Genomic DNA, 17974 nt, shown 5'->3' on the forward strand with positions numbered 1-17974 from the left:
GAAGCATAGTTTAATCCATTTTCAAGTCAAAATTAAGAGTAACGATGATGTGCTGGTGAAAGGTAATCCAATAAAAATCAGGGATGGTTAGAATTACTGATGGGACTCACTAGACAGGCATTCCTATTTTACTCCCCTGAGTATTATTCTTTAGAAAACTAATTTTTTCTAAAGAGAAAATATACCATAAAAGCAAAAGTCGTAAATGGGAAATATAAAATATAAAGCATAAAATGAAAAGCATACCTTGAATTCGGCATCTTTACAGAAGAGACAAGGATCATGATCAATGAGTTTGGAAATTTTAGCATAATCAAGAAAACAGACCAACAACAATAACTTTTTCAATGTAAACTTGGACAAAGCTCCTTCATGACCTTAAAGAAAGTACAAAAAAGCATAGCAAGTTCATCTAAGCAAGGTAGATTTCATCTTAAAATATGATGATCATAATAATAATGTGTTAGTAAAACAAAAAGTGGGGGGTAGCAAGCACAACTAAAACACTGTGCCTTTTTTAGTGCTTTATGTGTATAAATCCATTTAATCCTCCCAATAACTCTATGGGACAGGTATGCACCACTTAATATTTTCAATTCACAGATGAGGAAATAGGCACAGAGGCATCAAGAGATTTAGTTGGTCTTACTCAACATTTAATGAACACCTACTACATGCAGGCACCATCATGTGTTAGATATATAGCACCAAACTACAACAAACATGACCCTCATAGGACTTATAACCTACTGGGGGAAGAGGATGGGTAGAGACAACAAATAGAATTATAAATAGTGATGAAGGAATTGATGGGGAATGAGGGTGGATGAAGGGAGAGTACTAGAAACAGAGACTTATTTAGATTGGTTTCTTTGAGAAAGGAAAATGTAAACAGAAACAGAAAGAATGACAATAAGCCATTTATATATAGTGTGGAGAGAATGTAGGAGAGGCAGAGATATTTACCATCTCTATACAGATGAGGAACAGTGGGGTGTCTATACTCAGCTGCTATATCGGGATTCCAAAGTAAGCGATTCAGAATAAACATAGCCAACCCTGTGACATCACTGTTATCTTCCAAAGATATGAGTTCTCCATAAATTGTCTGAAAATAAATTAAAGCCAAAGTCAGAATTATGCTATCTCTAAGAAACAAAGGGATGTGACTGAGGAATGGCAGACCATAACCTGTGGAACTGGCAATGTTCTACTTTCTAAATGACATGGTTATTTGCTAAATAACTTCTTTAAACTATGCATACATGATTTATGTATTTCTTAGTGTATAATGGTGTACTTCGTAATGAAAAAATACAAAGCTCAGGGCTAAGATAAGTCTTAATCATCTGACAAGCAACATTCCGAATTTAATTTTTTCATTTAAGTTAAAGAACTATCAAATATAGGCATGTTGTTCAAATTTATCTATAACTGCCCCATTAAGTACATCATGAAGTTATAATGGAAACTGAAATACTCAAATTTTTATAATAGTTATCAAGGTAGAAAACATCTGCAAATCATCCAAGATAATCTGGAAAGTACAGGTCTATTTATAATCAATGATTTAAATATAAAATTAGTTTAACATTAGCATGCTTATTAACAATTTTTAAATCAATTAGAAAAAACTAAAAAAAATCAAATTCTGCAACCCTACATTGACAAAATATAAAGATTAAAGCATGGAAAAGTATTAATTATTATCTACCAAAACAGAGGAATTTATCTTTATTTACTTTTTTTGGCCTTTGAAATTTTCTTAAAATCCTCAAAGGTCATGTCCATTTATTTAAAGAATCCTAGGGTGTAGTAATAAGGTACCTGTAAAAAGATTATACATCTCCACCACCTGCCATAAACTTGCTGTGACTTGCAGGAGGTTAATACATTCCTAACTAGCTTGTGCTTAGCTAGATAATGTGCTTTGGTTAATGGAATGTGGGTGGAGATGATACAAATTACATCAAAGAGGTTTTAAAAAGCATTGCAAGGTTCTACACAAAGTGCTTGATTTTATTTTTGCCACAGAAAAGCAATGTCCCAAATATGGGGGGCTCTATTTCAATTGAGGTTCCAGAATTCTTTCACATGTGAAGTAGAGGTAATTGATATGTAACTTGCCAACTATTTAAAGGGAAAGGACACGAATTGAAATAAGAAATCCCAGCAATGACACCATAATGCTGTGTAACCACAGTAAGCTTATTATTTATTTCCTCTGGACCTCAATTTATTGGTATATAAAAGTCAGATTATTACAAAGATCCTGTTTGGTCCCAAAGACTCTTCTATTCCAAAACCTGGAATAAATTGAAATAGTAATGGGAGACCCTACATTAAGAAGGTAAGAAAGCTAGAAAAAATGTGAAAGCATACTAACAAAAGACTAAAGAATACAGATGCACAAAAGATATTTTTAATAAAAATGTCTTTAAACAGCCAATCATTAATAGTATCTTTCTAATTCAGTTGGTTTCAACATTCTAGATATTACAAAGCCAAGTACTATGTAAAGAATGCAAATCCTGATGACATTTTTATAAGTACTATTTCATCAGATTGGTATAGGTTCAATTCCTGACCAATTAATTGGCATAGGGCAAGTCACTTTAACATCTAAGCTTCTGCTTCGTTGGTGAAGTGGAAATAATAATACATAGTTCACTGAGTTTTAAGAAATTTAAATTAGAAAATGTATTCACAGCAGCCTTGTCTTTGCATTTGTAAATTTTCAAAAATGAGTTTACTATAGTTGTCATTACATCCAGCATCAAGTTATGTTTAAAGAGACTATACAGTAAAATGCTATATTACAATACGGTGTAATAATATATAATGGCATAGTCTATTTACCTAATAAGCATTTATTAATGGGTCTTACATTTTATACTAAAAGATGAATAAAGCTAACCTAATGACTTTAAACTTTTATAAGTAAAACCACATTTTAATAAAATGAGTCTATTCTACAAAAAGTGTATCACAAAAAAATATTGTGTTAGAAATCTGAAATGTATGCTTACCTCTAGACCAATTCGAAGCCACAAAGGATTGTAGGACAACAGCCAATTCAGGACTTTCTGACGTTCTCCTGAAATGCATGTCAAAGGCAAATAAGTTCAAATCGATAATCAAACAGATAAGAGATAAAACTTCATGGAGAGTATATCAGTGGGAAAAAAATAATTGCTTATATGAAATAAGTTAATTTACATAAAATACACTTCTAGTCTTAAATATACGTGATCATATTCAAGTATGTGGGATTTTTGGCAGCAAAGCTAAAGCATGTATACCTAGCTTTGAAATACAAAATATCTTGGGGACATCAGTATCTGGAAGAGATACCTGCATTCTTATGTTCATTGCAGCATTATCCACAATATCCAAGATATGGAATCAATCTAAGTGTCCATCAGTGAATAAGTGGATAAAGAAAATGTGGGGTATGTGTATGTGTGTGTATGTATATGTGAACATAAATATATGATAAATATATATATTTATATATAATGAAGTACTATTCAGCCTTAAAAATGAAAGAAATACTGTCACTTGTGATAACATGGATCAATCTGGAGGATATTATGCAAAGTGAAATAGCCTAAGCATAGAAAAACAAATACTGTATGATCTCATTTACATGTGAAATCTAAAAAAGTTGAACTCATAGAAGCACAGAGAATGGTGGTTGCCAGACAATGGGGTAGAGGGACTGGGGTGATGCTGTCAAAGGGGTGTAAAGTTTCAGTTATGCAGGATGAATAAATTCTGGAGATCTAATGTATACCATGATGACTATAGTTAATAACAGTGACTTGTATACTTGAAATTTGCTGAGAGTACTTCTTAAATGTTTTCACCACACATACACACAAGAAGGTAACTATGTGAGTAGGTATATTAATTGGCTTGATTGTTATAATCACTTAATAATATATACATATATCAACATCATGTTGTGTACCTTAAATATATGCCATTTTCACTTGTCAATTATATGTCAATAAAGCCGGGGGAAAAAAAACACAAAACCTCTTGAATGTTGTTAAAGAATTAATGTCAAGATTTCTGCAATCTTCTTACCCACATCTTTCCATAGGTGTCTATCTTTTCGAACAATTAACCGCCTAGCTTCAATTTCAATTTCAAGCTTTTTAATAGCTTTAACCATTTTTTCAGAAGTAAACAAACGACATGCTGCACGACGTAGTCTGTTTAACCTACACCGAGCAGTATAAGCTCTGAGAGACATTTCCTCTTTTGTCGGTGCTCTAGGAACACTTATTTTATGTTGATTCTCTACTCCCAAAAGAAGAGTAGCAGCATTTACTGGGTGAAAACAAAAGAAAGAATGTTTCTGGTTAAACAATATCTCTATATATTCTTAAATCCAGCAATAAAATGCAATTTCAGATGGTAAAAACAGAATCTATTCCTCACCCTCTCCAAGCTTACTCCTTAGGCCAGTCTATTATTGCAACCTGTTAGCTCTACCTGCAAAATGTATTCCAAGTCTAGCCACTTCTCACCGCCTCTACTATCACTGATTCAAACATGATTATCTCTAATCCAGACTACTGAATTAACCTCCTAACTGGTTTATCTGTTCCTGTCCTTTTTATAAATCGATAAAAGTCAAGTTTCTAAGGAATATAATTTTAAAAAAATCAATTGAATTTTGAAATGTAATTTAATCTTTTATAAAACACATTTTCTTTTAAGAAAATAACTAAAAATGGGGCTTTGCTTCCTTTTGGAAAAAAGTTTTTTTTTTTTTTTTAAGTGATCTCTAAGATCACTGCTTAGAGAGCATCTAATCCAAAAACGCTTTTAATGTAAAAATCCAGCCAGGTACAATTGCTCACACCTGTAATCCCAGCCCTTTGGGAAGCCAAGGAAGGTGAATTACTCGAGCCCAGGAGTTCAAGACCAACTCTGGCAACATAGCAAGAACTCTTCTATTTAAAAATAAAAAACTAGCCAGGCATGCTGGTGTGCACCTGTAGTCACAACTACTCAGGAGATTGAGGGAGCAAGATTGCTTGAGCCTGGGAAGCATAGGCCGCAGTGAGCTGTGATCACATTAATGCACTCCAGACTGAGTAAGGGAGTAAGACCTTGTCTCCAAATGCAAAAAAAGAAAAAAAATCCTATACACGTGCTTCTCTGACAAAAATAAATCAGTATCTGTCTGAACACCAGAACAATAGGAAAATCATCACTTTAAAAGTTAGCTGATATGATGGTTCAACAATTTAAACATTTATAAGAATTTTTCCTTATCTTGAACTAAAATTGATCCCTATAACTTCTATGCAGGAGCTGCACAAAGTTAAGTTTCCTTCTCTTTCACAAGAGAACACTTCAAATGTTTGACAGGCACATCTCTACCCGGTCCCTTTCCCAAGTTTTCTCTTTTCCAGAACAAACACTGAAATGTTCAAAAATTCCTCATATGAATTGGTGTTTAGTTTCCTCATAATCCTATAGCTTTCCAACATACTTCTTAAACTAAGGTATTTAACAGTGGGACAATATGCCCAAAGTGGGCAGGCCACACAGGACTGATTGCATTGACTGATGAGAAAGAATAGAGAACAAAAAGTATATTTCAGTACTTTTGGTAAAGAAAATCTACATATATAAATTTACGGAAGTAAAAATTCTTACCTACACAAGCATTTAGGCTAATGAACAGGGAATGATGCCATTAATTATAACTATGTATAATTAAAGAATGACAAAGTATGTTAAAAATTTTATCTGTTAAAAGTATTATTAAATTTAAACATTAATTTAATGTTTACCTTCAGAAATATTTGTTTTTACAGTGAAGTCATCAGGGGTTAATATAAAATTTAACCACCAAGTGAAGCCCTGTTCCTGCTTTTCCTTCCAGCGCTCATCATAAAACATGTTTTTTGCAGCAAATGGCATCGGGTGTCTGGGAATATCTAAGAATACAATTAGGTTACTGCATAAGAAAATTTCCTTTAACTTATTGTACAATATATAGCAAAAGCCACTTTTACTAGCAACACCATCATTAAAACACTGAACAATATTCGCTTTTCTACTACTTGCAGGAAAGAGCTGAAAGCATTTTGGGTATGAAATGTAATCATAGCAAAATGGGGAAAAGTAAAGCAATATTTCCTGGTTATTTAAAAATACTAAACCACCACAAGTCAACTGCATTACAGTCTGATAGAATACCTTTTTTATAATTGACGCATAATAGATGTACATATTTTTGAGGTACATGTGATAATATATTCATAGAATTTATACAAATCAGGTCAGTGTACTTGGGATATCCATCACCTTAAATATCTGTCTTTTTTGTTGTTGTTGTTGTTGCCTTTTTGCTAGAATGCTTTATTTTCCTTTGGGTCTTTACCAAGTAATGAGATTACTGGGTAAATGGTAGTCCTGGGCAGACTGCTTGAGGCCAGGAGTTTGTGACCAGCCTGGGCAACATGGCAAAACCCCATCTCTACCAAAAACACAAATAAACTAGCTGGGCATGGTGGCACATGCCTGTAGCCCCAGCTACCTGGGAGGCTGAGACGGGAGAATCACCCAAACCCAAGAGACGGAGGTCTCAGTGAGCTGAGATGACACCACTGCACTCAGCCCGGGTGACAGAGCAGGATTCTGTTCCAAAAAACAACAACAAAAAAGGCAATGTGAGAATCTTGAAAGCTCAGAGAGAAGAGCACCTCTCACAGACAAGGGATCTGGATAACATTAGCAGCTGATTTCTCAGCAGAAAACTTGAAGGCCAGTAGGCAGTGGATTATATATTTAAAATAATGAAGAAACCTGTCAATTGAGAAATCGATAGCTAGAAAACTTTTCCTTAAAAAATTAGGGAGAAATTAAGACATTTCCAGATTTTTTTTTAAAGCTGAAAAAATCCATTTATCTCTAAATTTGCCATACAAGAAGTGTTAAAGTCCTTCACGTTGAAATAAATGTGCTCTAGGCAGTAACTATATAAGTAAGCAAGCTATATGAACATATAAAGCTCTCTGGTAAAGGTAAATACATAAACAAAGGAAAAACAGTATTATTGTAATTTTGGTTTGTAACTCCGCTTTTTATTTTCTATAGGATTTAAAAGGCAAATGCAGTAAATGCAATTATAAATTTGTTAGGTGGTGTACAATGAATAAAGATATAATTTGTTGCATCAATAACCTAAAAAGAGTAGAGCTATATAGCAGTAGAATTTTGGTATGTCATTGAAGTTAAGTTGAAAGAAATTCAAATTAGAATGTTATAACTCTAGGATGTTATATGTAATTTTCATAGTAAACAAAAACAAAATACACATAGAATATACACAAAAGGAAACGAGAATAGAAACAAAACTTGTCACTACAAAAAAAATCAACTAAAGATAAAAGAAGTAAATAATTGAGAAAATGGCTGGCAAAAATCAGTAACTCTGACTTATTAAAATTTTCCATGCTATATAAATCTGGAAACTCTATTTCACATAAAACTGGAGCTGAAAGAGACAAATATTTACTTATAAAATTAAAAGTTATATGGGAATCAAACACTAATTTGTTTTAGAAAAAAATTATGAAGAGAATAAAAACATGCCTTATAGTATCATATAATATCATGTTTTATAGCTCTGGGAAAATAGAAAATAAAATGTTCTGTTAGCATGAATCCTTCTGTGTCCTAAAAAAACCCTATGGATCATACCATTATTACCTAAAAAGTCTATTCTCAAATGCCGCAGAGTGATAATTTTTATAAGGTAGATATTAGTTTTAGATATGGAATAATATTGGTGATTTCAATTTTAGTAACATTGGATTAAGATGAAAGAATGAGAAGATAAAGGTCTCTCAACAATATAACCCACAAACATGTTCAGAAGCAGTAAGTAAGTTACATTAATTATCTTTTGAAAGTCAATAATCTACATTTTTAATTTATGCTGCTGGGTCCATTTGTTCAACGAATAATTGCCGGTATGTGTCAGACATTGTTCTAGGCCTAGGAATGGATACATAAGTGAACAAAGCAAAGATTCTGGTTCTTGTAGAGTTTCCAGTAAAAGATCATTTAGTAAAATTTTTCTTCCCCCAAATTATAAAACCTGTAAGATGATTTAATAACATGTATAAAAGTCATTGTGGGTTGGGCATGGTGGCTCATACCAGGTGTGGTGACTCATAGCGCTCTGTCACTCATGCTAGAGTGCAGTGGCACAATCTCTGTTCACTGCAACCTCTGCCTCCTGGATACAAGCAACTCTCCCACCTCAGCCTTTTGAGTAGCAGGGACTACAGGTGCATGTCACCACGCCTGGCCAACTTCTGCATTATCAGTAGAGACGGGGTTTCACCATGCCGGCCGGGCTGGTTCCAAACTCCTGACCTCAAGTGATCCACCCACCTCGGTCTCCCAAAGTGCTGGGACCACAGGCGTGGGCCACCGCACCCGGCCTTATTTTCTACAACTTCGATAACTTTAGTGTATACCCCAAATCTGTAAGACATAATATTATCATTCAAATGCAACTCATGGCTCCTCATTGTACTCTGATTTTCTCTAGCTTTTGAATTCTTTATTCTAATATCAGTTTTAAGTATGACACAAAATCATGGGAGTTCTAATCAAAATCCAATCTTTTATCATAATAAAAACTATCAAGAAATTATTAGTAGAATTTAAAAAGAAAAATAGGCCTATTAATTAGATTTATGTAACATAATACTTTATGTCTATGAGTCCCCAACAAAGCCTCCAGCTTCTATTTAGATAAAAAATGTAAAAGTCACTACCGGATCCACAAGCAGGACTATGGTAAAGAAATTTCTCCGCCTAACCAGCTCCTTTTACATGATGTTACATGTTTGTTTTTACATTTTGGCAAATATTGATCGAATATCATCTTCGTGTTAGTCTACGTCCTAAGTGCCAGGATACAGAATCTGAAAAGATGGACACAGGACCTGTCTTCAGGGAGTTCACATCTTTTTCTTTATTTCTTGAGATGGAGTCCCTCCCTTGTCGCCCAGGCTGGAGTGCAATGGCCAGACCCCAGCTTACTGCAACCTCCACCTCCGGGGCCCAAGTGACTTTCCCGGCTTAGCCTCCCAAGCAGCTGGGACCACAGGCACTGGCCACTACGCCCAGCCAACTCTTGTATTCCCAGCAGGGACAAGGCTTCATCATCCTGGTCAGGCTGGTCTTGAATTCCTGACCTCAGGTGGTCTACCCGCCTCTGCCTCCCGAAGTGCTGGGATCACAAGCATGAGCCACCACACCTCGCTAGGAGTTCACACTTTAGTTGGGGAAAATATACAATAAGCAAGCCAATTTTTAAAATGAGAACTTCAGAGTTAAATGCTACAAATACAATCTCACAGGAAGTTGAGATGTAGAATGATAGGGCTCTCAAATAGAAAATTAAGAGAAACTCTTTTCTCTTACGATGTTTGTCTTTCTTTGTATTGGTGCTCAGCTAAGTCTGCAGTGCTTCAGAAGCAGCCTTCATTTTATAAAAATCTATTATTTCTCCTTCCAGTTGTTTTTTCTCTTCTTCGAGCTTCTTTATCTCCTCCTGTTGAATCGTTTTAAGATGCTCGAAATTGTCGTGCAGTTCTTTTTCAGCTTCTTTAAATGTTGCTTCTTTCTCCTTGACTCGCTGCATAAATCTGTTTCAATTCTTCTTCTTCCTTCTGACATTGATCATAGAAGTCTTGTCTTTTAGCTTCAAAGATGTCTTGAAAACTAAGTGGCTGGTTGTCTGGGCCCACATCTATAAAGCCCATTTTCTGCAGTTTTTGGTACCTATAACATTCATAGTGCTGAGTGTGGGTTTTTTTCTTTTAGATTTTTCCATATTGGTACAAAGAAGCATATCTAGGAGCTTAACGAAGTCACAGTGATTTTCATTTTCCACTTGGAAAACTCCCCAAGGGGAGTGAGGGTCTCTGACCATCCCTTTTCCAACTTTCACTTCATACATACTCCCTACCACAGCATCGGGTAACAACCCATGTTTTTGACCAGGCGCGATGGCTCTCGCCTGGGAGGCCGAGGGGGGCAAATCACGAGGTCAGGAGATCGTGACCATCCCGGCCAGCACGGTGAAACCCCGTCTCCACCAAAAATACAAAAAATTAGCCAGGCCTGGTGGCGGGCACCCGCAGCCCAAATATCCGTCTTTTCTTTATGCTAGAAACATCAGTTATTCTCTTCTAGCTATTTTGAAATATACAATAGATTACTGTAGTGACCCTACTGATCTATTGAACATTTGGTCTTTATTTCTTTTATCAAATAGAAAGTTGACAGAATATCCTGTCATTTTAATATACACTTTAACAATTCTTCCAGGCTTTTATTCAGCAACAAAAATCAATTCATTTCCACGTGAAATGCAATTAATGTTTCATTCAATATCATGTTTTCAGAGAGTTTAAGTACAATAAATACTTGCCTGTTTTTAATGGTTTTATGAAGGTCAAATTGGACTGTGCCACAGCGATCATGGGTTTTGTCCTTCTGTTTGTTTTAGAAATTGGAGTTTTAAATATTAATAAATCTAAAATAAATTAGAAAACAAAATTAGGAGCATTAAAATATAAATTCCCTAAATAGGTCAGTGATTTGAAAGTTAAAGTTTGGGGTCTTCACAATCATATTCATTTAGCAAATACTTAATAACCACTGTACTCCAGGCACTAATGCTATGAATTCGGTGGTTTATCAAACCAACATCCAGAAGTTATAGACCATAAACCACAATTTATTTTGTGTTTATAGAGGCTAAGTCTAGATTCAACGACAACTTATTGTGTCTGTATATTCCAGACTCTTTGCGAGGTGCTAAGAATATGCAGAATTGAAAAATATGGTCCCAGCCCTGAAGTAGTACTCAGTCTGGTAAAAAAAAAAAAAAAAAAAAAAAAAGTTTAAAAATGGTAGAAGACCCTTCCCAAATGGGAATCTACTTGAGTTAACTTATGAAATTAAAATTAGGCATGAGGAATGTGGCCTGTTGCCAGAACTGCAATAAGGATGAAGCAAAGAGTACATGTCGGAAATGACATACAAGAGGTTAGAAGAGGTAGGGAGGAGTTCAACAATGTTCAAAATAATAGTGGCAGCTAATAGTTAAATACTTTGTGCCAGGCACTATCATAATCTTTTTCTCACACAATTATGAGAACAAATTTATGAGAAGTGTACTATTATTACCACAATGTATATAATTAGGATACTGAGGCTTTGAGCAAATAAGTCACATGGTCTAAGGTCACATAAGCTAGTAAGTAGCAAAGATTTGAACAAAGGCAGTATAGTTACAGAATCTCCACTATCAATCACTTGGAAGCACCTACTATGCCAGTGAAGAATTTTAATCAAAGAAGTAAAAACCCTCATTTATATTTAAGAAAACAGTATGGACAATGGAATGAACAGGGTCAAGATTAGAAACAGAAAATTACAAAGCAGTTATTACAATGACCCAAGGTGGATATGGTGAGACAAATTAAAACAGTCAATGGAGACAAATCAGAGGAGAGTTATTTTAATAGTGGAAGCAACAACCCTTAATACCAACTTATTAGAAAAGTGATAGAGAATAACAGGCTGATTCTCAAATATGTAAAAACAAGATGGTTGATATAATGCCAGGTGGCTACCAAAGAAAATGCAATACAAATCACAGTAGCAAATAACCTATTGGAATAGCAGTTCACTCTTTCAAAAACAGGTTTCACAATAGCATATACTGCTACTATATATAAGCAAAGAGCTAATAAGAGCAGGGGTCAGCAAACTACATATATTCCCCATGCAAAATCCTCCTGACTGTTTTTGTATGTTCCAAGAGCTAAATACAGCTTTTACATTTGTAAAGAGTTAAAAAAAAAAATCAAAAGAATAACATTTCACAAAACAGAAAACTTACTTAAAATTTAAATTTCGGTGTTTATGAATACAAGTTTACTGAAACACAGTCATACTACAAGTTTACTGAAATACAGCCATACTCCTTGATTTGCACATTGTCTATGGTTGTTTTCCCACAAGGGGAGCAGAGTTGAGTAATTGCAATGCAGATCTATGTGGCCTGCAAAGCCTAAAATGTTTACTATCTGGACCAATAGAGGAACAGTTTGCTTACCCTTGTTTTAAAGGAATCTCAAACCTATATCAATTGTGAAAATAAGGCACATGACTAAATTGGAACATTTAAAAAGTAAATTTCTAAGGAGAAATTCCTCAATCTGAAACCTTACAGAAATTAGTCCCTCTCCCTGGAACCATTTTCTTCTTTAGGAAGTCTTTCTTGGAACCATCTCATACTTCCTTGCAATTTACACACAAACCGTCTGCTTTTGTGCTTCCATAATTCCCTTAGCATAGCATAATCACAGGAGTGAACACAACTTGAGAACAGGAATTATACCTTTCCTCCCTGTGTACACAGTGCCTAGAAAAATGCACATCACATAGTAGGTACCTTATCAGTCAAATAAATATATCTAGAAAAATTGCCTTCTCTGTTCCTTCAAATTTGTCAGAGGTAGAAAGAGCCACTCGTGGTGACTTACTTGCCTCTCACATAGGCTCATAAATCAGATACCCAATATGTACAATTCTAATTCTAGACAAGAGGCTCAACCAGGTGGCTGCCTCAAACAAACAGTAGGTGTGAGTGTCAACCCTTCAGTGGCTTATTTGTTCATTTATTCACTTATCCGTTAATTCAATTCATCTTTTATTGTACTTCTTGTAGGAGATTAAAATAGGTATGTTCCTTATTATCAAAGAATTTGTTATCTGATCAGAACGCATCTACAAGAAACAGCAAAGAAAAATAGTTATCAGGCAGATACAAGATGTCACATAAGCTGTATTCACATTTGCTAAGGAAATGTACCTAGCAAATAAGTAAAAAGTATAAGTTAATACAAGCTTATCAATAGCAGATTTACTAAACCAAAAGGAAGTATGCCCTTTACAGGTATACTTCAGATTTATAAACAAGACTCACCAGTTTTCTTCTTCAGGTTTAATTTCGCTCTGTTGCTAACACATTTTGAGATGGGTGTTATCACATTTTTTGTTTTCTTAACAGCTGAAGTTTTAGGCTCTGAGGGAGAAAAATGGATTCTTTTGATTTCTCGCACTTCTGTATGTTCTGTAACTGCAACTCTCACATTTGCATCTTCCATGCTTCCATCACTCTTTCTTTTCCGAGCAACTGAAGCTGTTGTCGAAGAGGGCATTATTTGGTTTTTATAACTCTTAGATTTACTTAATACTGGATCTATAACTGGAAGATAAGAATGAAAGTCTTCTTTTTCCTTTTGATTATTTATTACTTTTTCATGTTCACCCACTGCACTGTTGAGACATCTTTTTGCTTTTGGTTTATTAATCTCAGTTTGGTTTTCTCTAGTACATGTGGGTTTCCTTTTTGTAACAGTGGCAGAAAGTATTGGGCGTCTCTTAGGTTGTTTATTGTGGCTATGACTAGAAATATCCTGAACTGCAGAAAATTTAGGATTATTTTGTTTTATGAAACTGTAGTAATCTGACTTCATTTCTACTAGTTCTTCAAAAATAGCTTTGGGAGATTTTGAACCCTGACATTCAGGAATACATGGTGAAACTTCACTTTTGTTCCAGTCTTGAGGAGATTGTGGGACTTGAGAGTTTTCATTTGATAATGGTACTTTACATGTTTGCTGAGATGTACACATATATGCCATGTTATCTTTTAAAAATTGATTTGGGGATAAAATAAGATTAACTGACTCTGATTCTAGATCCTGATTTAGTCCATAATTATCTTTTATGAAAGAATCTGGACTTAAAATTTTCTGATAAATTTCATGTGCAGTTGTTGATTGTAAATGCACAGGCTTCGAATTATCTGTCATAAACATATCTGATGAAAGACATGTTACTAATTCTAGTTCATTATTAGCTCCATGACTATTATTTACAAAAGAATCTGGACTTAGAAAATTCATTTGGCTTTGTGTAACATTCAAAGTTGAAGAATAGTTGGGGGTAAGAATAAGTTTACTATTTTCTCCACTTTGACCACTAACATTCATGGAATTAAAAGAAGTTTCAGCTACAGCTTTCTCATTAAAAGAAACTTTTGAAACGTTGGCACTGTCTACATTTAATAGTTCCCTATTTTCTGATGCATGAAGAGATGAGTAGGTAGTAGATCGACGTACAGAAAGTGGCAAGCAAGTTGCACCATGGCATTCATTGAAAGCAGGGCTAATAGGTGATATGGGTATTTTATTTTCTTCAAGTGTTAAAGAATTGTTTTCTGTTGGGGGACCGCCTTCATTCATAGCCAAGTTTTCACAAGCTTGTAGTGGGCTCCTAACTCTGTTAACTTTTTGGGAAACACTAAATGTTTTATTAACATTTTGAATATTTGAAACCCTTCTGTTGTGACTTGTAGAGGCTGAAATTTTCTTCTTTTTAATGGTATCCCAAAGACTCCTCTGCAAAAATAAGGAAAATATACCAATTAAGTTTGTAGCTATTGAATATTACCTTTAAATAAGCAATATTACTTCAAGCCTGTTATCAAAATAAGTTTTACTTATTATTAAACATTTTCTTAATTACAGGATGGTTAAAACATTACCTTTTTCTTTTTCTGCTTTTCTGCGTTTCCTAGTAATATAGCTTGGTGTTTCAGAACATCATTTATAAGAAATGTCATAATCTCTCTTACTCTGCCTTCTTTGAATGGTGTCCAGTCAACAGAAATAACAATTTTCTCTTTAGGCTATAATCAAAACAATACATTATATAATTACAATAGTAATTACATAATAACCAAAACACCTTACATACAACTTACAATATAGTAGGGCTTAATAATTGTTAACCAACACTCTATACACTACACATTTAATAAATCAAATATATTTTTCCTACCCTATCTGCTCACTTAATTATAAGAAAAAAAGCCACTAAAAATAACAAGGTTCACAACAAAATAAATTATAAAATTTTAACTGTATTAAAGCAATAGAACAGAAAGTCCCTAAATCATTTTGAGTGGTTTCAAAAGATTTAATTGTACATTTCTAATTTTTAGATGTGTAGAGTACTTCTATTTCAAACAAAATGATCTTGCATTATGAAGACTTTATTTAAAACGAAATATAAAGATGATCAACTAAATTCCTTTTTCCCCACAAATTCCTCTAAGGTCCACATCATCAAACTGAGATTTCTTAAACAGTTATTATTGTTCCAGGCATAAGTGCAGGTATCCTATAAAACTCATTTAATGCTGACATCCCTAGGAAGCAGGTACTATGACTATGCACATTTTACAGATGAAGTAACTGATATCCAGAAAAGTCTGCCAAAGTCACACAGGTACCTATCAGAACCCAGGCAATCTAATGCCAGAGTTTGAACTTTAACATCTACACCCTACACCCTGGCAGGTAGATAGAATCTGCCAAATTTAAACACTGACATGACAAAACAAATTTTGTTTTTCAGGAGAAACAGACAAGTTTTTGTTTTAAAGGAGAAATAATATAACATCATAAACAACTGATTTAAAAAAATAAGAATGGTGCATTTTTATTCTATAAAATAGTTTATTCTAAAAATACCAACAAAATTTAGCTCCACATTATAACAAAAAAGAGTAAGTTGAGGTATGATGTGGATAGAAAAGAAATCTGTCTTTCCAAAGAAAGGAAAGCAGGCAGTGATTCATTAAACAGAGGGGCGGGGCGAGCAGGTTCTGAAGTGTAGATAGATGAACCATTGGTGACACACAAGTTAAGGGACCTCAGATTAGAATCTCTTTTTTCTGCCTAAAGAAGTGGTTATTAGCCTACTAGTTCAGACCTCCTCGGCTAACGGTTTTCACACTTTTGGAGGTTCTACTCAATGGAAAGGTCACAGCAGTCAAAATAAAAACACAAATTCTCCGGTCTTTGGTGAAGAGGATTGGAGCATTACTCTTGTAAATGCAATGAAGTAAAAGAAAGCTACAGGAGTTCTTGAAACAACATTTATAAAATTAAATTTAATGCGGCATTAAAATTACACTTACAGCAAAGAAAAAAAGGATTAAAATACTAAAGTGTGCACACACAGTACACATACATACTGAAAACAACTCTGAATAGGTTTTTTTGGTTTTATTGTAGGCATTTAGTCAAAACAAAGGCTCACTATTTCACCGGAAAAAAAAACCCAGTTACCTCGATTCTAAGGGTACAAATGGAAACTAAAATGCATATTAAGATGGCTGATAGAAAGTAATTCTAAAAAAGCTGCTTTAACCAACCAAGGTAGTCCTGTCAATCTTAAAAAACAGTGTTAAAAAAGCGCATTGTCTATAATTTAGAACTGCAAGAGCATTTCGCAACGTCTTAAGTCTAGTAAAAATGCTTGTCAATTTAACAGAGAAGTCTATGCAACTTGCTCCTAAAGATGCTAAGTGCGCGCGCGTTGATATGCTGTCACCGCCCAAGTTAGTGTCTATCCTAGCCTTCATTTAGATAATATATATATATATATATATATATATATATAATATTGATACATATATATACTCACACACATGTGTATGCGTCAAGGGCCCACCCACAGTTATTAAGTGAAAGGGAACTGACTTTATTATCTAAGGGTCTTTTCTGATTTCTTTTCCAAGCGTCAGCCCTCCTGAGGAGGGTGGCAGGAAAGATAGCGGAGAAGCAGAGCACCGGCCTGGGGCACGCTCCTCCTAAGACCTACCTGCAACACGAAACAGCGCTGCGACACGCTGAAGCCCAGGTCCGCGGCCGGGAAGTGGGAGATCTTCACTTCTGCCACCTCCTCGTTAGGGTTGTCTAGGGCCAGAGGCACCGTCCGTGAGTTTCCTAGGAGAACGTCCCCGAAGCAGAGGAAAGGAGACCTGCAGAAGTGGCTGAGAGACAGGACTGGCGGGGAAGACTCCTCCTCCTCGGTCGCGGGGACCCGCAGCCCCGCGGGCAGCCTCCGCTCGGTCGGGCTCACCTCCCAGCAGCCTCGCCCCACTCGCCGGTTCGCCATGGCAGCTTCGAGACTCTCCTGGATCTCCTTGCCCCGCTCCCACGAGGGTGCCCCGGAGCGGGGATCCGGGACTTACGCTGACCGCTTCCCCTCAGGGGCGGCTGTAAAGGTCGTGGGAGTGAATTCGGCCCTTTTTCTTTTCCACTAACCTACACCCTAAAAAACAGAAAACAAGCCCAACAAACTCGCAAGTTCAAAAGAGGAGCCAAACAAGTATGGCGTTTTGACTCTGTTTAAACTTCCCGCCTCCACCAATGAGGACCTCCGGGCACCGCCCACCTCATCACGAAGCCAGTCGGAGAGCAGCATCCCCTGGCCAATGAGACGGCGGCGCTTCATTTGAATGATTGCATCCGGCCGCCAATCGCTGTCTGCGGAGAAGGTGAGTCTCGTAGCGGAATCCTGGCCACCCTCTGAAACCCGGGGCTTAGAATTGAAATTTGCCTTTAGATTTTGGTTGTGCTGAAGGGAAGGGAGTCACAGCATTTCCACAGTACATGTAGTAATGATTGTCGTTTCCAGGAACAATCATAGATAAAACTTTTAAGTAGAGAAAAAGTGGTTTACGTCACTCCTCTCATATGCATACCCCGCCCAGAATTATATTAACTTTACTGTCGCGGTTTCCAGGGCTGAAGGGTAGAGATGTAAAGATAATTAGTTTGTGTGAACATGCTTATTTTAGTGACTGAACATAGCAGGGACTCAGTACATTTATATGCTGTTAATTACCTCGGGACGCTGGGAGCAAAACCAGGTAAACAAATGAAACCTGACATTCCCAGTAATTCATAAATGATCGTTTTGATTGGCAATGCCCTTCACAAATAACTTATTAGCTTTTATTTTAGTTGTAGGGATCTAATAATAATTA

At 35.6% G+C, this 17974-nt stretch overlaps 1 protein-coding gene across 2 annotated transcripts in view; it reads right to left on the reverse strand.

Moving 5' to 3' along the window:
- The window catches only part of ASPM (abnormal spindle microtubule assembly), a 62579-nt gene extending 45286 nt beyond the window's left edge, over positions 1-17293 (reverse strand). For both annotated transcript variants that reach the window (XM_010358452.2, XM_010358451.2), the window contains exons 1-9: positions 16804-17293; positions 14678-14821; positions 13052-14531; positions 10484-10588; positions 5817-5963; positions 4093-4338; positions 3030-3097; positions 967-1108; positions 247-377 (exon numbers count right to left, since the gene is read on the reverse strand). In XM_010358452.2, coding sequence (XP_010356754.2) covers positions 247-377; positions 967-1108; positions 3030-3097; positions 4093-4338; positions 5817-5963; positions 10484-10588; positions 13052-14531; positions 14678-14821; positions 16804-17100 — 2760 coding nt within the window. In that variant the 5' untranslated portion in view covers positions 17101-17293. The remainder of the gene's footprint in view (positions 1-246; positions 378-966; positions 1109-3029; positions 3098-4092; positions 4339-5816; positions 5964-10483; positions 10589-13051; positions 14532-14677; positions 14822-16803) is intronic.
- Between the last annotated feature and the right edge of the window lie 681 nt (positions 17294-17974).

Source organism: Rhinopithecus roxellana, chromosome 1 (assembly GCF_007565055.1).
Source record: "Rhinopithecus roxellana isolate Shanxi Qingling chromosome 1, ASM756505v1, whole genome shotgun sequence".
Lineage (NCBI taxonomy): Eukaryota > Metazoa > Chordata > Mammalia > Primates > Cercopithecidae > Rhinopithecus > Rhinopithecus roxellana.